At 41.0% G+C, this 26,625-nt stretch overlaps 1 protein-coding gene across 4 annotated transcripts in view; it reads left to right on the forward strand.

The window, feature by feature from the left end:
* cabp1b (calcium binding protein 1b) overlaps positions 1-26,625 on the forward strand; it is a 42,651-nt gene that overhangs the window by 8,196 nt on the left and 7,830 nt on the right. Inside the window, exon 1 of one of the 4 annotated variants that reach the window (XM_049603539.1) lies at positions 12,053-13,614. The exons of 1 other annotated variant lie outside the window; for it this stretch is intronic. In XM_049603539.1, coding sequence (XP_049459496.1) covers positions 12,943-13,614 — 672 coding nt within the window. In that variant the 5' untranslated portion in view covers positions 12,053-12,942. Of the gene's footprint in view, positions 1-12,052; positions 13,615-22,828; positions 23,410-26,625 lie in introns of those variants that run through there. 2 more of the 4 variants (XM_049603540.1, XM_049603543.1) reach the window with 2 other exon arrangements.

Here is a 26,625-nt window from a genome sequence, read left to right on the forward strand (position 1 = left end):
GAGGACGTTTGGTCAGCCTATTCAATAGACAGAAGTGTACAGTGTGGTGCTTGTTAAGATGAAGTAGGTGAAGGGTCTTCCCCCAGCATGTGTGGTGGATTGAGCAACATGCTGCTGAGGGTTAGGTGGCTGCAGGCCTGACAGGCTTTTGGATCAACTTGTTGCTGCATGTCATTGGTTAATGGTGTGAGACAGAAGTGTATGCTTTGTTGATTGCTGAGGTGAGACTAGCTATTTTATGGTGACGTAGGCAGTGTGCTCGTTAACATGACATATTGGGCCTCATTCACGGTGTGTATACACAAATCTGTGCTTAAAATGTGCTTACAAACGTTTTATGCACAAGTCTGGGATTCATTAATGTTTTCTTATCTGAATTTGTTCGTACTCCGTAAGCAAATTTAGAACTGCCTTAAGACTGCAGCTGATCGGAAGATTGGTGGTTTGATCCCCAGCTCCTCCAGTCCGCACATCGAGGTATCCTTGGGCAAGATACTGATCCCCAAATGGCTCCTGATGGCTGTTCCATCAGTGTGTGAGAGCGTGTGAATGGTTATTGAATATCTTGTATAGTAGTCTCAGACATCAGTGTGTTAATGTGTGTGTGAATGGATGAATGTGACATAGTGTAAAAGTGCTTTGAGTGGTCAGATGACTAGAAAGGCCCAGCTGTATTAGAAAATATAAACACACCTTTTAACTAAATGTATATTTAGTAAAAATGCACTGAGGCTTTACTAGACAAGATTCAAAACCATTAATTTACAAATGTAAGTGAAATATTTAGTCTAAACACAATATAACATCCGTAGATATCCACATGCTGCTGTTGTATTGTTTCAAACATTCATATTTCTCCATATATTATCCATAATATCTTCAGTTTGCATGTAAATATTGCCGACTCCTCTCTGTAAAAGTGGTGGCTGAACCCTGACCTTTTGATTAACACCTCTATTGAGCCAATAAGAGCTTCCATACTGAAAGTCTATACTTCAATAGGCAACAAGGGCCTGCCTTGATGGAAGTGCCTCCCCTACTTCCTTTGGCCTCAGAGCCCATCAGTGGCCAGCAATTGGCCCGATGGCTTATGTAGTTAGGGACACTCCTCACCTCCATGGGAGTTTTTAACTCTCTCTTGGCATTATAGACTGTCATACACACACAGAAATGATAAACACATGGCTCCTCTGTTGTCTCAAGGGGGGAAAAACAGTCTTTCTTATCACTTAAGGTTTTCTAGAAATGTTTTCATACACAGAAAGCTTCTAAATAGACATTTCTGTCTATGTTTAATAGTTTTTCACTCATATTCACAGATTTAGAGCATTGTTTTACCCTCTTTTTAAAAAAAAAAAAAAAAAGCACCAAGATGAAACCTTAGAAAAATGTGTAAAATGTTTATTTTCTGTGATGTAGGTGTCTACTTTGAATTGAGACCATGCATCTTTTTTCAAGATTAAAAAAAATGCTTTATTTCAGTTATTTTGAAACTCATATGACTCAATGACGAAAGCACTTACAGTGATTTTGATTGTTGGGAAACAAACTTTGAAGCGTTACCTTTCATATGAGACCATGTATGTACATGTACTAAAAATGGAACAAGACCAGCTTTCATTTTACTGTGGGTATGGCTTGGATGGACATTTAAGGTGAGTTTAGGTGAATTTTACAAGGAGGATGAGAGGGTGCCCACCTGCTGACCCTGTAGACTTGCCTGCACTCTTACACTTACGCACAACTTAATTTCGATACCATGTTCTGTTATTTGCTAAGGCAGGTTGCGGGACATAATTCAATACTGGGCTTACATAGCTCACCTGAGTGTTGGCGCATTTTACTATGCATTGATAACTGACAGAGATAATATTAATGAAAGCATTTAGACAAAAATACTCATATCTCTTTAGGTCAAGTGCATGAATCAATGCATGTGTGTAGAATTCACAGACATCAGGGGTATTAAAGAGTAACTAATGACCTTTAATAAGACCTGTAAATAGAAAATCTTGCCATAAAACACATGCTTGTTAATGCTAATTAATGTTACATTATCTTAATGTCACAGGGTGTGAATGCCTACAGCACTGCATTGTAATCCAGGGAGCTGGATAATTTAGATTATTTTCAATTATGAAACCAATTAATCTCACTAAAATACAAGACAATGTGTAATCATTAATATCTTCATGGTTGAACAGCACACAGAGATGGTGCAGGAGCATATTTTGCAAGGATACCACTGTAGGTCGTTGTGTTCCTATAAATAGTGCATAGTTATTATTCTGCCCTCCCAGCGTTGAACCACCCCCCACCCACCCATGCCATCCCCTATTCACTCACATCCACCATCCTATGTGTGTACTACACCTATACAGCTCTTAGTCTTTCACTCCCAGGCTCTTTGTCTTTTTGTAGTCTGTAACCTTTAAATTCTTCAGGAGAGTGATTCATGATCCCAAACACTCACTTGTCTTGTCTTTGTTAATGCGTAGTTTGGATTATATAATTGCTAACATGCATTTCAAGACACTCTGAGGCTGATGGACAGATGAGGGAGCATTTTTGTCTCCTCCTCTGAGGCATAAATAGTTCCAAAACAATTTTCATCTGGCTGAGTCACCCCTGAAGAGCAAAATTAGGTCAGCCGGGTAAAGATGGATGAGTACATTCAAGATCATTTGGATTACAGATGATACTGATAATGATTTCATGCATCATTCCAAAATACACTCTTAACACTTCAATACAGTACAATATGCAATGATGCTTTTTGCAGTACATTTGCAACTAATGTTAGACACTAAAATAAGAACATTTTCATGCAAATTACTGCTGTTATTCCACCATTTGTTACTCTTTACCAAAGAAGTATGACAACTTCCTTGGTATATTTGCACACACTTCTTTTAAAGGAGTATATTAGTCATATATTTTAAGGATGAGAGTGCCCATAAAATCACCAAAAATATCACAATTGTGCTTTGGATATGAGCCACATTTAGTATATTTAGTAAGTATTTAGTCGAGTAAGTTACGTTAGTCTTTATTTCACTCCTTTATCCACCACGTTCAAAGTGAAACGCACCTACTGTGTCTGGTAACAGTAGCACTGATTGAACTTGCACCAGCCCTCCATTTACAGTGATGAAACCATTATTGGAGTGGGTGGAAATTAAGCAGTTTAAGCTCAAAGGAATTAATACCTCCCTCATACAGCTGTGGCTGATTGAAAATAAGCACTTGAACACGTCATCAGGTCCTTATACCCACTCATTCAGAGAGTTGTTTCAAGAACATGGATGCTTTGTTTTTGACAGTTTGTTAGTCCAATGAGCCCAATGAGCTATCAATGGGCGAACCAAGTGACTGTGTTCATTTTAATGCAGACTTCCGACCAATTTGACAACAACATACAGTGGTGGAAAAAAGTTTTCGGACACCCTTAAAATTTTACACAATCTCAAATATTATCATGAAATATTTGTGGGAAAATCTTTTTTGTGTTTCAAAAGGTGTGGCTGTATTAGACAGATACAAACAAATACAAATTATATTTTTTTGTTTATTGTTTACAAGAAAAACTAGCAAAACTAAATTCTTGACAGTTTCAATATGTCAGTTCTCAACATTGTTGGTATCAAAGTCAACAAATAACAGAGAATGTGTTCAAAACTGAACAAAAAATAAATAAACCATCACATCATCAATTTAATATTTAGTAGTCCTGCCATTGGCACGTAGTAGAGCCCTAATCCTGGCTGGCATGTTCCCCACGAGCCTTTCACACTGTTGAGGGGTAATCTTGTCCCATTCTTCTTGAATTACTGCTTTTAATTCTTCTAAATTCTTTGGTTTATGCTTTGAAACAGACCTTTTGATAATCCACCACAGATTTTCAATGGGGCTCATGTCCGGGGATTGAGCTGGCCACTCTAAGACCTGGATACTGTGCTCCTGCAGCCAAGTTCTACTGGCCTTGGATGTGTGGCAAGGGGCATTATCTTGTTGAAACATCCAGTTTTTACCTTGACGGAACAGTGCACGCGCAGAAGGGAGCATGTGGGTTTCAAGAATGGTACAATACTTGGTAGAGTTCAATGTGCCATCACAGACAGTGAGATGACCAACACCAGCAGCACTCATGCATCCCCAAACCATGATACTGCCTCCACCATGCTTGACAGTAGGTACTGTACATGCTGGAGATAATGCTTCGCCTGGCCTTCTGCGTACCCTCACATTAGTAGGAGGAAGATAAAGCTGGAAACTGGACTCATCTGACCACACAATCTTCTTCCAATTCCTGGCTGTCCAGTTCTGTGTGCCTGGGCCCAACGACGCCGGGCTAACCTCTGTCTCTCATTGATCAGGGGCTTGATAGCCTTGTAGGACCTTAAGCCATGATCTAAAAGTCGGCCACGACAGTGCGGGGTGGAACACTGGACACCAGTTTGGTTTGACCACTGCTGCTGAAGCTCCTGTGATGTCATTCGGCGGTTTTGCCTGCACATGCGGATCAGGATGTGGTCATTTCTTGCTGAAGAAACCCTTGGACGCCCAGATCTTGGTTTGTTTTCCAAGCTGTTGGTTCGTCTGTATTTCTGCAGAGTGTATCCAACTGCTGAAGGACTGCATCTGCACTTCCTGGCTATCTGGCGGCAGCTGTACCCTTCCTGGCTGAGAATCTTTATCTTCAGGCGTGTTTCCTGCGTTAGGTTCCTGGTTTTAGCCATTTTTGTGTCTGAAGAACTTTCAAATGTGCTGGCTTTATGTAGACACGAAGTTTGGCAACAAAAATTGTGTCTTTTAATAAAAAGAACAACCTTCATCACTGGTACCAAAATGACCCAATACTCAAAATTTCTTATGTATTTTTATGGAACCAATCAATTTTAAGTTTTTAATGGCTTTTTTAGGATTTATTTAGTATTTTGGCTGTGACTGTACTAAAAGAAATTGCACTTGAAGACCTAAGAGTGATTCTTAATGCAATATTTCACAAATGCATGGGGTGTCAAAAAACTTTTTTCCACCACTGTATATTACATTTAGATTCTGGAACATACATTAGCCATTAAACATTAACGTCACGTTATATAGCCCAGTCACCAGAAGGAAATGTTGGCATGGTACATATCTGCAAACCACGGATATGTTACATTTAAATAGTTTATACATATATCAACATTTCTAAAGTGACATTGTTCTGATAACATGTAGGCCTATATGAGTTTGTTTGATACCTAGGCATGGTAAAAGGTAAATGGACTTGCACTAGTATAATATCTTTCTAGTCTTCCAACCACTCTTTACACTACAAGTCACACTACACACACATTCACACACTGGTGGCGGACGCTACTGTACATGATGCCACCTGCTACACAGCTTAAACACACACACACCAATGGAACAATCATCGGGAGCAGCATGCAGTTCAGTAACTTGCTCAAGGATATTTTGACATGTGGACTGGAGGAGCCAGGGATCAAACCACTGATCTTCCAATTCGTTGACGACCTACTCTACCCCCTGAGCCACAGCTGCTCAGGAGGCACCTGCCACAGCTTGGCAAGATGGCCACCAAGCTGCAGACTATGCCATTTAGCAAGACATCCCAGCATTTTCTGCAGCTACCATCAAAACTGGATGTTTTTTAGAATATCACCGCACAGCAGGAAGTGTGTATTTACTGCTAACTTAAAGGGAAATTTCAGTTTATTTCAACCTGTCTCCTATTGTCCTAAATTTGGTTCAAGTGACTAGTGACATACAGATAATAGTTAGCATGTTAGTCGTTAGCCTAGATACAGCCGTAGCGTCAGACCTGTTAAAACGTAAGTGAACGGGCAACCTTCAAGTGCAAAGTTAGTCCACTAAACAAGCTTTTTTTCCACAAAGACTGCCTCATATCGTTAGGATAAATGTCAGAGAACATATAGAAAACGACATGTAAACGTGTTATCTTACCTTACTGGTGTGGTGCTATGTTTGTTTATCCCTCTAGCTCTGCTTTCCAAAGTGCAGCCGAAATATATCTCCCCAGCTCTAGATAAAGCCCAGCTGGATACTACTCCAGGTGGAGGTGTCTCGTCCTCGGTCACATCCAGACCTTGAAAATAAGGCTGCAACCGGTTCCATTCCTTGCAACAGAGGCATTCCTCTTTTGTGGGCACTGGGGCACAGCATTCACAGGTACACCACCAATCTCCAGAGCTACGCAGCCTTGCAGCAGCCATTCCTCCTCTCTCATCCTCTAACTTTACCTGTTGCGCCTCTCTCTCCTCCTCCTCCTCCTCCTCCTCCGTTCAGGCAACATGGCAGCACACCGGTAAGGTAAGACAACACGTTTACATGTCGTTTTCTATATGTTCTCTGACATTTATCCGAACGATATGAGGCGGTCTTTGTGGAAAAAAAGCTTGTTTAGTGGACTAACTTTGCACTTGAAGGGATGCCCGTTCAATTACGTTTTAACAGGTCTGACGCTACGGCTGTACAGCTCTGATGAGGAGGATGCTATCAATGTTTACATCTCATGCTATCATGAGCACAAGCCTCTCATCCATGAGTAGATCCACACGTCCCCCTGCGCAGTGATACGGTTGGCAGTTGTAACTTAGTAGACAGAAAATAGTACCTAGACAGAACTGCTCACAACAAAGTCTGCGGATTATCATGGGTACTGGGTCATGATTTCAGAAAAGAGACATTAATGTTGAGTTTTTGTTTTTTTTTTCTAATTTTTTTTTCTTTTTTTCTTTAGTGCTTCGAAAACCACAAGCTGAGTGACATTTAGTTCCATTATATTTGAGAAAAGAAAAGGCAGACATATCTACTAGGCTTGGGCGGTATCGATCAGTGAGATGAGCAACTTTGTTATGTTTGCAAAGTCTTTTAGCCTTCAGTCTAATAAGTGCACAATATAAACTCACAAAATGACAAGAAAGTTAATATTCTTACACTTATTTCCTTACTAAACAGAGACATGCAACTGCACACCTTCTGAATTAACATTAACTCATCCTTCATTCAAACTAGACAGAAACAAAATTAAACTCATCAAAGCTGTCTTGTTATCTAGTTAGTCCACTGTTCCAACAATCACCACATGTTGAAATAACTCTAAATTCTCTGAGTTAGAAGTTCTCCCCACCGTCTATCTCTCTGCTGTTGCTGGCCGGCTGTTTACAGTCCTGTAACGTTATCCCATTGGCTTTAAAATTAACCATCAGAATCATCCAACATGGGGCGTTGGTGGCTTAGTGGTAGAGCAGGCGCCCCATGTACAAGGCTGTTGCCGCAGCAGCCCGGGTTTGAGTCCAGCCTGTGGCCCTTTGCTGCATGTCATCCCCTCTCTCTCTCTCCCCCTTTCACACTTAACTGTCCTGTTCATTAAAGGCAAAAAATGCCCCCAAAAAAATCTTAAAAAAAAAAAAAGAATCGTCCAACATGCTTTTTTAAAATTTCCACAGTGAATGAATATCACATAGATTTAAGAGTATTGTATTTCATGTCTCCATCTGTTGGTGGGCCATCACGATAAGAGTATACATGCATAATATGATGTTAATTCCACTACGGAAGAGACCTGATGATCTAAAATTAGGTGGTGGAAAAAGTGGATATATCGGTATCGGTATCAGTTATTGGCCAAATGAGTTGTTACATATTGGCATATCAGATATTAGTCCAATATCATGTATCCCTACCTACTACATGAAGAAAGTGTGGTGGTACATTACTGTGGATTGTTGAAGCATCTATCACATGATGGTCCAGGACCTGCAAGACACTCTTGATCACAGACATTTGAGCTTCCCAGAGGTTAGAGAGTTAAGATCAAGAGGAACTGACTGTCCTCATGAATAAATATTTGATTATTATTATAATGAGTTGTGCCGTGGTTCATTGGAGCATTCAGTTAATTATCATGTCATTCTATGGATGACAGCGAGGCTTTCATCTGAACTTTGTCCAAGTATCAGGTTCGTGCTTGTCCCATGTGACCCTGATTGTCTCATACCAGTGTTGATATTACATCCTACAGAAAGTGCCCATTAGATGAGTGGGCAAAATGTTTTGATGATTCGGGTGAGGGAGTGCTTTCTTCACCTTGTAGGTCCCAAGCTGCTCTGTGGTTAATTATTCACCCTGCTGATTAATCTTTCAGTAACACCAAACTGCGCCAGGGGACGAGGTTAAAAGGGATGCAAGGTGTGATCAGAGTCTCAGTAAGAGTTGGCGTGAAGAAAATTTAGACTTTAAAAACTTTAAAAAAGAAAAAAAAAACTGTCCCATGTCACCATAAAAATTACAGTACAGGATGTTAACGTCAGTACCCTACTAGCATTAAATATAAAAATTAAAAACAAAATTTATGTGATTCAGTGTTACTATTTATTTAAATTTATTTTTTGTCAAAGAACGCACGATGAACTCTCTTTTAACCCACATTAATGTCACTCACATTTAAAATGGCAAGTTAATATTTGTGTCTTTTCTTCACAAATATCCTATTTCAATCTTTTATTTGGTTTTCAGAGGGTTTCCAAAATTAGAAGACTACCAAAATCACTACACAAAATTTTGACCATATGTAATGCTTTTATGTACCATTCTCATGAACATCTTAAGATGACCTTGAAGGAATTCTTTCAAGTTTTGCACAAACATCCATTTGGACTCAACAATGAACTGAATAGAATTTGGCAGTCAATGGTCATGGTCAAGGTTGTTGTTACCTTTTCCGTCTCATTCTTGTGAGTGCGATATCTCACAAACACCTTGTGGGAATTCCTTGAAATTTGGCACAAACATCCACTTGGACTTAACGATGAACTGATTAGAATTTCATGATCAAAGGTCAAGGTCACTGGGACCTCGTCTCTCATTTTCATGAATGCAATATCTCGAGAACATCTTGAGGGAATTCCTTAAAATTTGGCACCAACATCCACTTAGACTTGATGATGAAATGATTAGAATTTCAGGGTCAAAGGTCAAAGTCATTGTCACCTTGTCTGTGTCATTCTCATGAACGCGATATCTCAAGAACACCTTGAGGTAATTCCATCAAATTTGGCACAAACATCCATATGAACTCTATTTATATTTTGATGTTCAAAGGTCACTGTGACCTCACAGAATGTGTTTTTGGTAATCAATCAATAATTTATATGCTAATTATGACAAAATTACACATAAATGTGCAATAGAATAGAATAATTGCGTGATGACATTTTATATCCAAAAGGTCAACTTCACTGTGACGTCAGCAAAAACACTTTTCTTGCCATTACTCAGTGCCATAACTGCTGACATTTGGTCAGATACTGAAGTGGTGACACTAATTATGGGTGCCCACCTTGAAGCTGTGGTGATTATATAGATCGTCTGTATTGCTGGGTTGAAGATATGTGTGAAGCAACCATGTTTTAGAAAATGTAGTTGTTGTAGCTAACTGAAACTTGACTGTTTCACGGAGGCATACAACTGCGAGGCGATAGTTCTAGTTTTATTTAATCAAAGATTTTGTAGTTTGGTGTCCCTCCCTCAGCTGGACTTGGGACATTGTCTGCCATTGCAGTCCAGTTGGCAGCAATCCTTGTCTTTTGAGTTAGATTTTAATATTTGATAAATGCAAAATATTTGACCAGATAGGACCTTACATCACCCTCAACAGTAGATGAGGAAAAAAAACCTCAAGATCACCTCACTCACTGACTTGTTATGAAGCTTTACGGTCTTCAAATCTCCTGTGTAAGTGAATAAGTGGACCCTCTTGAGCTGAGACTGTTTGTCAAAAGATTCTTCACATTAATCATGCACAGAAATATAACACAACATTGTCAATATGTGTGCTGTGTGTGAGCACAGAGCAGCAGCTGTGTGCATTGCAGCACTTGCCATGAAAGTTAGTTTGGCCATCTGACCCTGCGGAAAGCTGGAGCGGGTGATGTCGGGGTGGATTGGGGGGATAAGCGCAAAAATAGAATGTGACATGGCCCCCCAAAGAGTAAAAAAAACATGTAACTTTGTTTTTAGTCAGATTTTGAGCAATGAATTCCCACTGTCATCTTTTTTCTGTGTTTCTGTTTTTTTAAAATAGGTGTTTATTTTGTTTATTACTGTACACCACATTTTTCTGTTGTTTTTTTTCTTCTCGCTGTCTCTACGGACATTAAATGGGCCATATTGCACCCTGAGGCTTGTGTGTCCCCCGCTGCAGTCCAGTGTCTACAGAAGGGGAAAGAGCAAGAGAGGAAAGGAGGGGCAAATGAAGAGAAAATGCTAGAGATGGAAAAAAAATGTTAATAAACAAGACTCACACATCTTATATGCATGATATGTTCCAAAACATACATCAGTGGCATATCAGATCCAAATATCAGAATTTCTGCTGAGCATAATAGAAAAGGAGAGGGTGTTGATAGTACTATGAGTGTAACTGATAGGGTTACACCTGATAATGACTGTACAGAGTATGAATGGCCCAGCATCGGCGACACTTGATGAGATGCACAGAGCATAAAAAGGTAGCAGAAGAGTTAAAGCAGGCCGATGCTGAAGAGGGGGGGAGGACGGGAACGCTGGAGTGAAGATACTTTGCCTCTCCCTGGAGCAGAGGAGACAGAGACACAGATGTCAGAGAACAAAAATTCCCCAGAGAGAGGAGGGCAAAAATCTGCTCATTTCTCAGCTTTGCACTGTGAAACACAGTTCGTGAGAGCCTGATAGTCTAATTGGCTCCGTGTATTAACATCATTACACACTTTTGCCCTGCGTCCCCGGACATCTGCTTTGAGAGTTATGACCGTAGGTGTGCAGATGGGGTGAGACTTAATGATTGTCACGCTTTATTTTCAGTGTTTTTCTTTTTCCCTTTTGAACTTTGCTGTCACTATTCTGAGTAACCCACAGTCAAATATTCCACTATGTTCACACTTTGGCACCATTATTATACCCTGATTATGCAACCGTGTTGTGTGTACACAACAAAAATATTTGTGACTCACAGAAGTTGGAAAGCAAAATTGGTGTGAATTTTATTTATTTACACAAGTTAGAATCAAACCAACTAAATAAGAAATAATAAAAAACAAATGTGCAGGGAGAGGAAAAGAGGCCATGCAATACCAAGATAATAAAAAACAATATTGACATTGTCATATATCGAGTATATAAATAAATAAAACCGAGACCAAAATATAATCTAAAATTTGCTTGCTTAGTATTCCTTGTACTGTGATTTTAACCAAATTAAAATAATGTTTCATAGTTTAGGAACTCTAACAAATGAAAATGTACCTATCATAGTGAAATCTTTGGGTATATGAAGATTATATGACTCTCAGGTTGAGGAGAAAGTGAATCTGTGAATTTGTTGGAATATACAGTAAGAAGAAAGATGATTTGGTAGATTGTTTAATTTTTTTCAATGTTTTCTTTGGTTCAAAAACACTGATGTCCAATGGCCATGTAACACTGCATTTCCAGTCTTTTAGTGGAGAGTATTAAAATAAATCATGCTCTCAAAATTCAACATTGGTGGAGACGCAGAAAATGGAAGGTTGGGAGACCTCTCCCAGAAATTTTTGAACATTTAACACTTAAGTTCCTGCATTTTGGTTAATTTTTATGCACCAGTTTGGGTCTTTTCTGCATCAATTTGGGCAATAAATGTTTCCCCAAAATAAAAGTCCTCTGCTACTTTCATGTTTTTATTGGTGAGACAAATGCACATGATCTAAATATTAAGGGGACCCTGTGCCCCCTCTGAAATCTGCACCTATGTTTGCTCTAACAGCCTATAGTTCTGTTTAGTATATCACATCGCAGTTGTTTGTTTATCCCCATGCTGACTAATGAATAAATGGAGCCTCAGTGTTAATTCCAAAAAAGGTTATGTTACTATTTATAGCTCAAAACTGCTGAAGTGTGTAAAGGAATTTCACTTTGTCATCATTTTTGTGTTATGCTTTTTAATGTTTGCTCTTGTATTGAATATATGTTGCATTGGTGCAGAGTCTTTAAATTGTAAGAAAATCAACACCTTTTAGAAACTCAACATCTGAACTGATCATTTTAGAGGATTTTGAAAAAAAAATCTTAGATCAGGGGTTCTCAACTGGGTGCCATTTTAGGGAGCCAGCATATGATTAAAGGCCACACAGGAAAAGTGCACACACTAAGGCTCTTTATGACTTCTATGACTTTTTATGACACACTAACACTTTGCAAAAACTGTCAGGCTGTTGGGGCATTTTAAGCATGACTGAATATTCGGGGGGATTTGTCCTCAATATACATCATAGTTAGTTACACTACAGGTCTGTAGGACACAGGGCTACTTTCTGACATGCTTAAAAAAGACCTCTGACCTTTGGCACGAATGTGTCAGCAGCCACTTGTTGATTTTTTTGGTGAATCTGTCTGTCTGACATCATTTGTCCGCAGATGTGAAATATTTAAGGTTGTGTTTTCTTAAGTAAGAGAAAGGTTCAAACTGCAATAACAAAATAGAAAAGGGATATTAATGAAGCGCCTCATTATGCGAGGAATGATCTGTAGTGACGTTGGTCCTAATGAACTTTACGCGTGGACTGCGTGACAGACAGGCGGCAACGCAACACAGTGCTGTCATCCAAACTTAGCGGAGCCCCCTGTGAAGCGTCAGACGGAGCGCCCGGCTGCCAGATCAAGCTGCACTTCACTTTCACTGCAAATGCTCGATCAGGTGGCTGCTGCTTCAACTTCACCCCCGCGGACTGTGCAGTGATGGTCGAGTGCGTGGATGTGGATTAGTAGAGAGTGTTGGTCCAACTGGCTGATGCTGAACACCTTGCACGTGGCGGAGGACTGCCTTCTTTTCTTTTGCTCGACCTCCAGCCTCCAGCAGCTTCACTCTGTCTGTCAAGCGACAGAAAGCGAACCATGAGCTCCTCTCTCCCCAAAAGCGAGTCCACTACTTCTCTGCTGAGATCCTCGGGGTTCAACCGCAGGTCTGCGCACTCCAGTAGCGCTCCGCGAGATCACCGGAGCCACCGCGCTCACCATCATCCCACCGGGGCCGGAGGCTGCGATGATGCAGGCTGGACAGAGGACTGCGAGACGAGCGCGCGGAGACCTCTCTGCCAGCCAAGACATGCAGACTCTCGAAATGTTGGTGATCACCGGGCGCAGAAGAGCCACTCTCACCGGCAGACGAGCGTGCCGGATGACGGTTACGCTCAGGAGGATGTGAGGCACCGGACGAGCCGGCATCAGAAAGAGCGCAGCAAGTCCACCAGGTCCAAACACTCTCATCATCACCACGACTCCTCTCGAGGCGAGCTGCCTCCTGCAGCGCATCACCAGGGCGGCGCCCAGCAGGACAGGAGGACCTCTCCAACTCCTTCTTATCCTAAGCAAACGGACGACGCGGCTTTCTTCTTCGAACCCAGAGAGAGAGTCATCACCGGCTCGTCCTCCAGCCTCAGCTCTGACCCACCTGCGACAAGCGCACCTGTCAAGCCCGCATCCAGCCGCACATCCAAAAGACTGAGCGCAACCGCGTCAGAATATGACTCTAGCCTCCATCCTATAGTGAAGTCAGTCTTTGGGCAGGTAAGGGGGCATGGAGAGGACATTAAACCTTTGAAACAGTTGTGCAGATATAAGTTTGTTTGTTGGACTTCAGCAAAAAAGTCGATTTAAGAGTGTGCGTCTGCGCAAATGTGTGGGAGTTTTGTCTTGTAACACAATGCAAAGGGCAAAATTTCAATTTGCAGAGTAAATACATCAGCAGCAGCATGAATCAAGAATCCAGACTCAGAACATTTGGTGGGAACAGGCACACAACTTCAATACTCAGATGGCTAAATTTAAGAACAATGTAAGGACCTTAATACCAATGCAGTCTTTTTTCTTTTGTCAAGTCTTGCTGGTTTCACATACTCAGTCTAAATGGCAAAGACAAGGCAAAACTCCCCAAAAACTAAAACAAGTGAAATATTTTAGAGGCAATTCAAAGAGAGATCCCCCTCTGTGGACAGCTGGGGGTGCAATTGGAGCCATAGGTGGGGAAATAAGCAAATAGAAATAAGACAGCTAATTTAAAAGTCCATCAGTGAGAGTGTAAATCCATAGGACTAAAATCCAATCATTACACTAATCCCAGTATAAGAGGGAGCAGGTATATATCAGTCTCAGCGGCTTACTCTCACTCAACATTACGTCCGTATTTTAAACAAACTTATGTGATATTCTACTCCTTTATTGTAACATTTAGCTGTGGGTGCTTGACAGTGTATCACTGCCGCAGAGCTGATTGGTTGACAGCAGGTGGAGGTTCACGGGTGAGATGTAGGTGAAGCTGGCAGCCCTCCGGTCACCCCAGTTGAGCAGATTAAAAATGGATGCACGCATTCAGTCCAAATCTGGTTCCTGTATGTATCTGGTATCCATCACTTTCATGACGGGGGTTGCTGCAGTCTGTCATGCATCCCAGTATGAATACAGCCGCTTTCATTGTGCCTGTCACCTGAGCAACAGCAGGGGGATCAGCTTTCCCGCTGTGTGGAAAACTTGTCAATGATGAGAACTTGTCACTCACACAGACACACACACATGAGCACACAGGTAAGTACGTTAATATACTGATACACATTGAGGTGAATATGTGGGTTAACATCAAATAAAGGGTGTTATTTCTTTTCCCTGCATCACCCGTTCACCTACTAATAGTTGTCTGCCACACTTCTCCTGTGACTCCAACACATCGTGCAGTTGTACAGCACAGCAGGCTGTCTGTTCCCTCCCATCTTTTTTCTTGTTTCAATGAAATCCTTCTCTCTGCGTTGATGATAAAAAGCTCAAGAGGAGACAATTACCTCCCCGAACGCTAATGTGTTCCAGAAATAACTCCTCTCAATCCAGGCCAGAGCTTCAATCAGTCTTAGGGGTTCCAGTGAGGCGAAATCCATGCAGCGGTGTGCTATATAAAGTCTCTGGAGCTGCAGACGTGTGTGGAAATAGCAGATGTTTTGTCATTGCCATCGAATCTATAAATGACTGCTTATGTTTTCCACCTGAAATACTTTGAGTTTTGGGAGAACAGTAAACAGTTTTACAGGGTTATTGTTTATTTGGATAGTGATGTTGGCAGCTGTGGATATTTTCTGTTGAGAGAGATGTGAAAAAATAACAGGATTACTCAGTTATCAACTCACATTAAAAAAGTTCAGACACTCAGCGATGATGAATGCATGTTTTGTGACTGAATCATCAAGTTTTTAAAGAGGACAAGTCCCTGTGATGCCAATGTGAAGTCATTTGACGCCACTCAGTTGGGCACATCAGTGTGTAAGATGTGTGTGAGCATGAAAAGAAAGAAACTGATAGAAGAGAGGTTTTTTTTTGCACCTGCTCAGCACCTTACCGGAGCTGTTTCTCTCAAGTGACCACGCAGTCATAATAACATGCCTTTAATGCTTCTTGAATAGCTGTGGCAGTGCACCGCAGAATGCAGGGTGAGATGTTGCACACTACAATTCTACTCTTTCTTTTCACATTTTCTTATGTAACATCAAGATCTGCATACAATCCCAACAGAACTCATTTGCTGCCAGTGAAAGAAGCTAAAAATAGCCCATCAAGACCTGATTACGAGAGACTGGAAGAGGACAGAGTGTTTTTTATTTTTTTGTTGTTGTTGTTGTCTTGGTAAGAATATTCAGATCCTTTGGCGAACATGCTACCTGACAGAGCAAATTTGAGATACAGTTGAACAAAAGAGCAAGTTACCAGCATGTGCGGTCATGTTTCTCTGAGCCGCCGATTTATAATCCACGCTTTCGTATTCATAAAATGAATCATGGTTGCAAAATAAGGCTAATGTGGGGGTTAGAGTAAGGACAAATGTGAGATGCGGCGAGCTGCTTCAGTGTGTTTTGCATCTTGATGGTTGCTGTGATTCAGATAAAACATTTCAATGTGAAAATGTGTACATTCAAAGCATGCAGGCTCCAGTAACCTCACATCTCTGCACATTAAACTATCCAGGTTGCACCAGACACCTTGATCAAGGACGGAACATGAGCAGTTTTATGTCCCTGTAGAAATTCTGTTTCTATTTTAGGAGATTCCAACAATCCACATCCCTCAGCTTTTGTGACCTTCAGTGACCTTGCTCACAAAAACCCTCAGTGGGAATCTGGGAACGTGCTACAGACCTCTTATTTTAGGACTTCTGTTATCTACTGTAGAGAGATTTATAATTGAGCGGATGATTTTCTTTTCAAATTAAATTTAGATGAAAGAATCTGCGTATTAACCAGCAGAGGGAGCACACACCGCTCGCACTAATGGGTCTGAACTCAAAAGAGTGTGTGAGTGAGGGAGATTAACAGTCCACTGTGTGTCACATCAGTGAGACAAGAGAAGTGAAAGGGCAGCAAAAGAAAGTGAAGGAAGCGAGGCAATCGGACAAATCAGGAGGAGGAGGACAAAGGATAAAATAGAAAGTGCTGGCAGACCTGATGATTGTTACATAAGACAAGCGCTCATCAACTCTCACTTCCCTGCTCCCACCTGACAGCGGCGGAGACAATGAGAGGAAAGGTCTTAAAACACAGATTAGCCCTTCACTTCCTCGTCTGGTTCTCCTGCTCCCATCCTGACATTTCCTGTCTGCCTTTCCCTTTCCTCTTCTTCTTTGCTTTTACAAAATATCTCTTCTTCTCCTTGTTTCCTCTGCCGGGGTCACGCTGACCTTGATGATGTCTGAGGAGTGAAGGAGAGGAGGCATGCTTTACAACAAAAGACAAAATTAGCAGAATAAAGAGAAAGAGCTTTGTGGAAATGAAAGGAAAGATCATCGCATTCACCACAGCATATGCCTCCAGTATGTCTAGAGTATAACAGGCTATTTTTAGACACAGAGGGATATTTTTATATCTGCGCTGGCAGAGAAGGAGGTAGAAAATTCACTCTTTGGTTAAATCCCTTTTTTGAGATGAGGATTAGGCAGTGAAATGCAAAAGGCTGCGCGCACAACTGCACGTGCTGCAATTCTAAGCACATGCGTGTGTGTGATGATGCTAAATATTCATGCAGACCTGAGGCTGAGAGCGAAAGTCAGTGAGAGACAGGGAAATGAGACAGAGGACACAGGATAAATGAGTCAGAGGAGAAACAACAGAGGTTTAATTGACTGAAATGAGACATGTCAATATTTTTTTTCTCCCGCTGACGCACTAGACGTTTAACCACACTTATTGAACGTGTATCTGAAATAACACCAAAACAGCAGAGTAATCTGCATGAAAGCTGGTGATTTGAGCTATTTGGATTTAAATGACTTAATCAACTGTAGGATAAAACTGTGACGTCTTAGCCCAAATACAAGACGATGACGCAAGTGTGCACTGTATTCACCACCCTAAACGTCCTCTGTTGACGACAAAAATACGCACAGAAAAATCTCACAGTCACTGTTTTTATCCTTTTATCTTCACTTCAGAATACGTTGTGAGCTAAACCCACACTTTAGAGGAATTTTTGACATGACTACATCTTATTCCACTTTGCAAATAAAAAGATGGGCACAAAATTTTGCCTTGAAATAGCAAAAGAACAATGTCAGGTTGCTGAACGCATGAGAGCTTGCTATTACATCAATCCCTTCCTTCCCCCTTGACATCTTTCAGCTCATTTAACACACTCGATGGCTGTGGATGAAGCAGGATGAGCTTCCAGTCTAGTGCATATAGATTTCTGTGCATAGTGTGTACAATGCAAAAATCATTTTAAATCCTGGAAAGCTGTAGGAACACAAACACTCCTCAGATATTCAGATACATGTTCTCCTGAGATGTTGGTGAAATGTTGTCGGTATGTGGTGTGTAAGCAGTTATGTAAAGTAAATGGTGTGTGAGAGTGAGAAGGGGTGAGGAAGAAGGACACAGCCAGAGAGAGAGGGGAGAAATGGATCTCATGCCCGTGCACACTATGTATGGTCTGACATTATGAGAGCTGACGGCTCCTGTGTCTGACGTCTGATGTGTTCTGAAGTTCACAATGAGCCTCCGGTGAGAGGCTGGGTGATTCATCTGCAGAACAACACAGAGGAGCCGCAGAGATGTTGAATGGGAGCGAGATCTGAAGCGACTCCGGCGTGAATGTGTTTATTAAAATAGAAGAGAATAGACAAGGTCGAGCAGCAGAGGGAAATAAGGATACTTATTAGTGCTGCAATGGCCAATGCTGAAGTTATCTCAGGAGTGAATGCAGCTGTTAAAAACCTGAAATGAGGATTTTATACTGTGTATTATGGTTTGTAGTGGTAGAAGAATTGCTCACATCCTTAAAGCCCCCCTAAGTTAGAAAATGTGTTTTGCTCATCGTTACTCCACTTGGATGTTTGACCTTCACTCTGCAGAATGATGTGTGTGCAGAGTTTGACACTAGAAGGCTGTTTTGTAATTCATCTCCTGAAGGGAGAAAGTTTCTCTGTGCTGAACTTAAGACAAGCACAAGCATGACTTTATGACATCACAGCTTGTTTGGAAGCTAATCATGGTTCGATCTGAAACTTATACAAGTGTGATGTGGAAACTTGTAGCCTCTAGCACACACTGAGAATGGAAAGTATTATGAGGGGCCGGGCAGCCTAAGCTGCCAGCACGGTATTGTTTTGTTGCATGTTCTTCTTCTTCTTCTTCTTCTTCTTCTTCCGAGGAAATCATACTTCCCATGCGTGAAAAATCACCAATCTTTGCACAAAGTTCCAGTCCCATGCCAGATTGCCTCAGCTGCAAAAACAGGCCAATAGTCCTGATGGTGGCGCTACAGCAAGCCTCTAAAGTTCAAAAATTTGAAAATTCACAACAAATCAACCATATATGCCACAGATTTGCAACTTTCACCAAAATGTAGCCCCAATACTTTTGTACATTTAAACCTATTGCAAATTTATGTCCTACACAAACGATGTACACAGATTTTTGATTTATCGAAAATTGAGCCTACAGTGCATCAAAATGTTTGACTGTAAACGGTATTGTAAACATATACTTGCAAATTCTTGCTAAATACATTTTCAATGTTCATTAAAAAAATGACAACATTTTGGAGTCACGGTAGATGATGTTTGAAAAATATCAGAATTTTATCTCAAAAACTGAAATTTTTTTTAACAGCATTTTGAATTTTGCTCTAATGTGAACAATTGGAGTCAATGCAAAAATGGCATTTTTAAACATCAGTTTTTCACTTATGGAGCAAATTAGTCATTGTTACAAACAAATTACCAACATCTCCAGGCTGTCTAGATGCAATTTGAGCATTTTCGGATTTTTGTCTTAATAACTGAATTTATGACAGCCATTTGAATTCTGCCTTTACACACTAACAGCTGCTGTCTTGCACACAGATGACTGGCTTAGTCAATTTGTGAAGCTACAGGTAATATTTCTGTTTGCCAGTTAGCTCAGTGAGATAGAGGATGGTTCTTGGTGCTGAAGATTGTGAGTTCAAGCCTCAGCTCATACAATATTTCCGTATGAGAAATCTCCCCAAGCTTTTCATAAAGGTCCAGTCCCATGCCAGATGTCCTCAACTGGAAACACAAGACAATAGTCCTGATGGTGGCGCTACAGCAAGCCTATAAATTTCAAAACTTTGAAAATTCATAACAAATCAACCATATGTGCTACAGCACATGGCTATTGTAAGCACCCTGATGCTTGGCTTAGTCAATTTATGAAGCCACACATGAACTGTCACTTGCCAATTAGCTCAGTGAGATAGAAGACAGACCTCAGTCTCAGAGATTGTGAGTTCAAGCCTCAGCTAAGGCAGAATGGGCATTCTAATGTGAAAATCTTATGTTCAGGAATCATGCTATGTAGAGACTACTAAGGTTAAAATAATTATGATCCAGGCAGTTTTGCGGAGAGACAAATACTCCCTGTTATCCCTTGTCTCTTTTCCCTGTTTATTTGGCTTAGCTATCAGTCAATATGCAGAGTCTATCCAATAGCTACTTTTACATTTTAAAAAATGTTTTTGTCTTTGTCACCATGGATAATGTTTAGCTTTAAGCTAGATCAGGCCAGTTTGTTCATGATTGCTAGCAGTTAATGCTATTCTTACTTTCTTGTTCTTGAGTTTTTTCTTTCCTTTGTATATTATGAGTCTGATCACTTCAGCCACTCATCCACAATTTGAAGGGCATGCCATAATTATATGATGCAACATCTATGTTGTGATATGCTTTGTTTTAGTGTGTGTGTTGCTCAGAATTGCCTAATTTTGCCTAAAATTGCCCGGCCCCGACCATTGTTGCGCAGCAGCTATAATTTAAAGTAAACTGTTTAGTCTGAAGGGGCTTAAAGGGACAGCTCACCCCTAAATCAAAAATGCATATTTTCCTTTACCTGTAGGGCTATTTATCAGTCTAGACTAGTATTGACTTTACTCTTGTTTGCTGTGGCCATGTCTGTTACCTAGTACCTAGCAAGAAATATCTGGTGTTAGGTGACTGTTCATTTTCTTGTTTCCATCTGTCTATAGCCCCTTTTACACTGCCTCTTCAAGATGGCAATTTCAGGTTATGTTATGCTGCCTCGCCGTGCTGTTTAAAGCAGTGGTTCCCAAGTAGTCCAGCCACAGGGCACAGATACCTTTTTACTCAATAGTTAAAGGCTCAAACAGTGTAATATATTCAGTGTCATACTTGTGTTTGGCCATGTTGTCGAGCTAGTTTGCTGTCTCTGTTAAGTTGTTGTCCATCAGTCACTCACTCTACAGCAGGAAACAGCACTTCAAAATAAAAGCTCTGTGCTGGAAATTCACTGTACTTAAAAATAAAGTGTGTTTTTTTTTACAAACTTAACATGTTTGTGAGTCACTTGTGGTCCATTCAAAATGGATGTGCAACCCACTTTTGGACTGTAACCCACCAGTTTGGACCACTGGTTTAAAACGTGCAGTCAAGGTGCTGAAACGATGGACAGCCAGTAGAACAGGTCATGAGTGGCACAGTTTTATGTTTCGACAACATGTTATGGGTGTCACCCACTGCGTGGGATTCTAAAGTTGCAAGTAGCAGTTAGCAGCTAACTTAAAGGAAAAATATAGCACTGAAAATGTCCACAAATTAGGGAAACAATGAGGTTCACAAGCTCCTTAACCTCCGAGCAGAGGGTGAAATCAGCCACCATATGACAGGGATGATAAATAATTGCTGTTGCCATGTTATGCTGGTGTTGTTGTTGATAAAGCTCTGCTGACACGTATGCTATATGTCACACTACAGGCCGATGTTGTTGTGTTGCCTGTCATGCCTGTAACGCCTCTTTTGATTATATGACAATTGCTGAGACTTCAAACCATTTCTATACACACCTTGGCAAATGAAGATATAACAATTTATCACATTTTATAAGCGATCATATTTTTTTTCATATGTTTAATCATCAACCACTGTGTATTCAGGGAAAATTAACTGAGCATTAAGCTCTTTTACAGCCCTGAGTTCACATTCAGTGGGCTCGAAGGATACAAATATATAATTGCAATAAAGTGATGGGAAAAGTCCATATAAACAATAAATAGGCAATATCTACCAGGAATTATAAACAGCATTGGAAATAAAAAACAGTAAGAGTTAAAGAATTGAAAATGGAGTCTGCCATAAAGGATGGATATATCACAACAATAAAAACAGTAATATGTATAAAATATCATGTCTGTCAATTAACCAAAGCAGCAACTCTGTAAAACAACCATATCATCTAGCATACACTTGAAATGATACGTAACAACACTTACCTGTCTAATTTAATTACCTTTTGTAACTTGTTCCATTTATGTGGGGTGAAAAAACTAAAAGCTAATTTAGCGAGCTCTGTACTGTATCTGAGGGGTTTCAAGGGATAAAAATTCCTGTGAGCGTGAGTGATGAGAGATGGACTTGATTTTTAAAAGGGAAGTAAGGTAGAGGGGCAGCTTTAGACAATGTTTTTCCCTTCTGTCAGTGAGAGAACACCATCCTACATTCTGATACAGCTCACAGTGATCTAAATTTAAATTTGCAAAGTCAATATAGCTGTAAAATTAATGAAGTGAAGTGAAAAGTGCAATATTACTCTCTGAAATGTAATGAAATAAAAGTGGAAATGGAAATGGAAATGCAAGTACAAGTAACTCTTAATAACACATAAGTACCTGCACATTATTTTCCACTGCTGGTTTTAGAGGTGTTTGATCTCCAGTGTCATTGTATTTTACAATAAATGCGTGTGTGTGTGTGTGTGTGTGTGTGTGTGTGTGTGTATGAGTGAGGCAGAGAGAGAGCATTTGTTTGCCTCACTGTGTGTGTTTGCATTTGCACGTGTTGGTTCGCATCCTTGGTGGTTCACAATCCGTGTGTCATTTCTTTGCATATTTTGGCTTTGATCTGAATCCGTGCCCTTCAAGCTTAACATGACATTGTGATGCTTCTACGTGTGTGTGTGTGTGTGTGTGTGTGTGTGTGTGTGTGTGTGTGTGTGTGTGTGAGAGAGAGAGAGAGAGAGAGAGAGAGGGTTGGATGCTGGGGGAAGAGTGGGGAGAAATATGAGAGAGTAGGGGTTGAAGAGCAAGCGTGTGTTATATTTTTAGCTCCACAGCCCCACATCCATGTGTGTTTAATCGAGTGTGTGTATGTGTGTTTGTGTGTGTGTGCATGTTTGGATTAGTGTCTCCAGTGTCTCGCTCAGGGGAAGGTAATATGCTTGTCCGAACGAGCTTCTTCTGTCACATTCGCATAGATGGTTTAAAACTGTGGAGTGAGCGGGAGTAGAGGGAGGGAGCGAGGGAAAAAGAGCGTGAGACAGACAGACGGACGGAGAGAGGGAGTGAGAGAGAGGGTAGAGGGGAGGGAGGAAAGACACTGTAGGAGAGAGGATGGAATGAATAAGCAATCTTGCTTTTCCTACTCCTGGCGTTTGCATCTCGCTCTGATCACATGCATGCTTCCTCTCCCTCGCTTATCTTTGTGTTGTTCTGATCTGTCCTTCGTCCTTGTTTACATATTTCCTCCTTTGTCTCAGTGTCCCTCCCCTTGTACCTTGCCTCTAGGTCCTCCCCGTACACTCCTTCGTCCTCTCCCTCCTTCTACCTCCTATGATATCTCTGCTCCTCTCCCTGCCTTTTCCCAAATGTCCTCTTATATTAGTCAATGACCCACTGAACCCTCTTTCCCTTTCTAATCACTCCTTTTCCCATGCATGCCCGGGAACATATGCAAACACACATGCATACACTCACATACAGGCACACTGACACACACACGGTTAGAGAGAAAACATAAAGCAAGGAGGATTTTTCTTTGCAATGGGCAACTCTGTAAAGTCGCTTAAAATTTTCACCAAGAAGGTAAGGTCCGCTCTGCTGTGGTCTCCTTGAATCCCCTGATTGTTGGTGCATGTTTGTCTCATGGTGTGACCCCAACCTGACCAAAGGCTATGTGACTGGACCCTGTGTACTGTCTGACTGGGTGTTCACAACAGGCTGTCTCGAACTGTTTCCCTGTGTTTTGTGTCGTCCCAGCACATGGGAGAGTAAAGCTTGCGCAGTATGTCAACACTGGGGCTTAAAGTATTGATCAGGACTTTGCTGACTTCCTTTAAAACTAATTCTGCATGTGCTTTATGAATTGCACTGAGCTCAGTGAAGCGCTAATGTGGCATTTGCATCTTATCATATGCCTTCTGTTCCCTCTGTGCTCAATAGTGCATGTTGCATTCCCTAGAAACCAATTTTAGCCTTTTAGACAAGAGGTCAAAGGAGGCGGTCGGTGCTGCTTGTGCTCGACCTGTTTGCTGAGGTGAAGCCGTTGAATTTGGATCATGTCACCGAACATTAGAGTCAGTCAAATCGCACAGTGATGCCACCTTACCAGCCAGCGGAAGATTTCTACCCTGTTGAACCTGCACCTGCGGGATGTGACCAGTCAGTGGAAATGTTGCAAACAGGTGTGCTCTTTCAGCTATATCAGATTCTATTAGCCCTGGCTTTGAAGCTTTTAGACAGCAACATAAGTGCACAGTTGAGGAGCAACGGAGGAAGAACACTCAGGTGCGTTTTTGTAAAGGCTCAAGAAGATAACCTTCATTCGTACAATGCATCTCTCACATCTGCTGCCATGTCAGCGTATGCTTGAATAGACTCTCAGTGTAGCAGGCAAACAGCCCCACAAATAGACTTTTTTCTTCATATCAGCAGCTGCACATCCTTGAGGAAGCACAATATGACGTGCAACTGTTGATGCCATCTGTGCAAAATGGTTTGGAGTGGTGGAGAAGTTCTTACTTGACTTTTTTTTTTTTTTTTTTCTTGGTTATATAACTGCGAGCGCGTGGCTTCATAGTACTTTTCTGGCACGATATACCCACAGACAGCCCTGCTCCATGCATCACTTGGTCAGATTACCCAGTGGGCATCCGTTCCTGTGGTGGAGACTGTAGGAATGCATGAACTGGCATTAGGACCGGCATGGTAACAGATGGAGTGTGAAGGTCATTTGTAGAGAACATAATACCGTGTATTTTTACATGTAGTTTATGTATGCATATATATTTTTCATTACATATGCATGTAGTTGTTTTATTGTAAAAGCATCTGGAGACGGGTAGCATGTCTGAGAGATTTAAAGCGGCAGCAAAAATGGTCCCACAGTAATTTGCTGTGACAGTGAATCCAATCCACTCGCTTTTAGCTGGATTTTCCTTAACTGAGTTGGATGTTACACGGCAGTAATTGAAGACTTGACTGGCATTATCATGTTTTATAAGAGAGATGAGATGATACTGCTTTTGCATGACAAAAATGTGCAGCAGATAGTGACAGAGCATGAGAACAGAGTCCTTTGTCTGATAGTCTCTTGTTTTCTGCATATCAGATTATGCAGCTAGTTTCTCTGATTTAAATATTAGTCAGAACAAGGCTTGGACCTCATTTGAATTTATTTAGACAAAGCTATTTTTGTCCAGTGGCAGGCAGCGATTGCTCATTTTTAATTAACCTGTAGCTCTGTCTGTAATTGGGATGACTTCTCTCGGAACAACGTTTGCCCCTTGGTCGGTTGGCTAATGGGTGATTATAATGAAATGGCTGGCTGAACTTTAGTCTTCTCTTGTCTTCTGGACAACACAGTTATTTTGTAATTTGCACAAAAAGCTTGTCGCTCTTGTTATCCCAGCATGACTCTGTAAAAAGACTGTGTCGTCGACCCTTTATATTCCCTCCCATCAGCAGACATCGTACTACCACTATGACTACCAACACATTTAGACTGTATCATTAGTTAGAGTCATAACACTGTCAGTTAAATCTTTACTCATGTGAACTCTGTTGTTTCTTAACAACCAACAAATTGGGTATTAAAGGATTATTTCAGTGTATTACGACTTGGGTCCTATTTTTGTAGTTGTGGCCATCGTTGCTATCGGTTATTATAATATTGTACTAACCAAAGTTAGTGTTGTTAATTTTGGAGCACAGCAACGTAGCTACAACAAAGTAGGATGGAGCAAGAAACATAAGTGGTCAGATCATATAAACTACTTAATTCGGAGATAATTAATTTATGATAATTAATAATTAATTTGGTGCACTTGAAATGTTGGCAAACTGTGGAACTTGTTCTGCTCCTGTTGGGGGGTTGTGGGGTGCTGGAGCCTATCCCAGCTGACACTGGGCGAGAGGACACCCTGGACAGGTCACAGGGCTGACACACAGATCCATTCACACTCACATTCACACCTACGGACAGTTGAGAGTCACCAATTAACCTGCATGTCTTTGGACTGTGGGAGGAAGCCGAAGTACTTAGAGAAAACCAACACTGACATGGGGAGAACATGCAAACTCAACGCAAAGGAGCTCCCACAGCCTGGGTTTGAACCAGGAAACCTCTTGCTCTGCCACCACACTGGCAGCACAAATATAGTCAGTATGTTAAATTTAAATCACGAAGTTGGTCTGTAAAACTGTTTTCTATGTTTATAGCATACAGTTTGGTCTTCTATTTTAACTTTTGCCTTAATTCCAAAAGTTAAATTCCTCTTCCAACTGAATTCTCAAAGTTAGTTTAAAGCTTATAAAATCATATATGATCTGACTGCTTGTGTTTCTCACCCCGCCTGACTTTGTAGTGGTGATGTTGCCGTTTTCCCAGATCTCAGCAGTTACTTTGGTGCTTAGATGTTATCATAAGACCACATTTATTGTGTTATTATCCCTCAAAGACAGAAAATGTGCAGCTGAGGACTAGAAAAAATAAAATAATTAAAGGCTGGGTATAGTAAGAATCAGAGCTTTCTATCGTTCATTATATGTGTACATTAGAAAATACTTGTTAAAACGTGACAACACTAGGAGCTATTTTGTGGCTGGGAGCTGAATTGTAGTTGTTGTCCACTGCTGTGGATGTATGATTTATGCTATCATTAGCTGTTGTTAGCTCCTGAATAAAAGGCTGAGACTGTACAGTAGCTCACTCATTCCTCGGCCTGGTGTGTGGGTGCTGTCCTGTAGCTGCTAACAAGAGTCTGTCGCTTTGCAGTGGCTCGTTCTTTGTTTCAGGTCCCT

The sequence above is a fragment of the Epinephelus fuscoguttatus genome, linkage group LG18 (assembly GCF_011397635.1).
Source record: "Epinephelus fuscoguttatus linkage group LG18, E.fuscoguttatus.final_Chr_v1".
Classification (NCBI taxonomy): Eukaryota; Metazoa; Chordata; class Actinopteri; order Perciformes; family Serranidae; genus Epinephelus; species Epinephelus fuscoguttatus.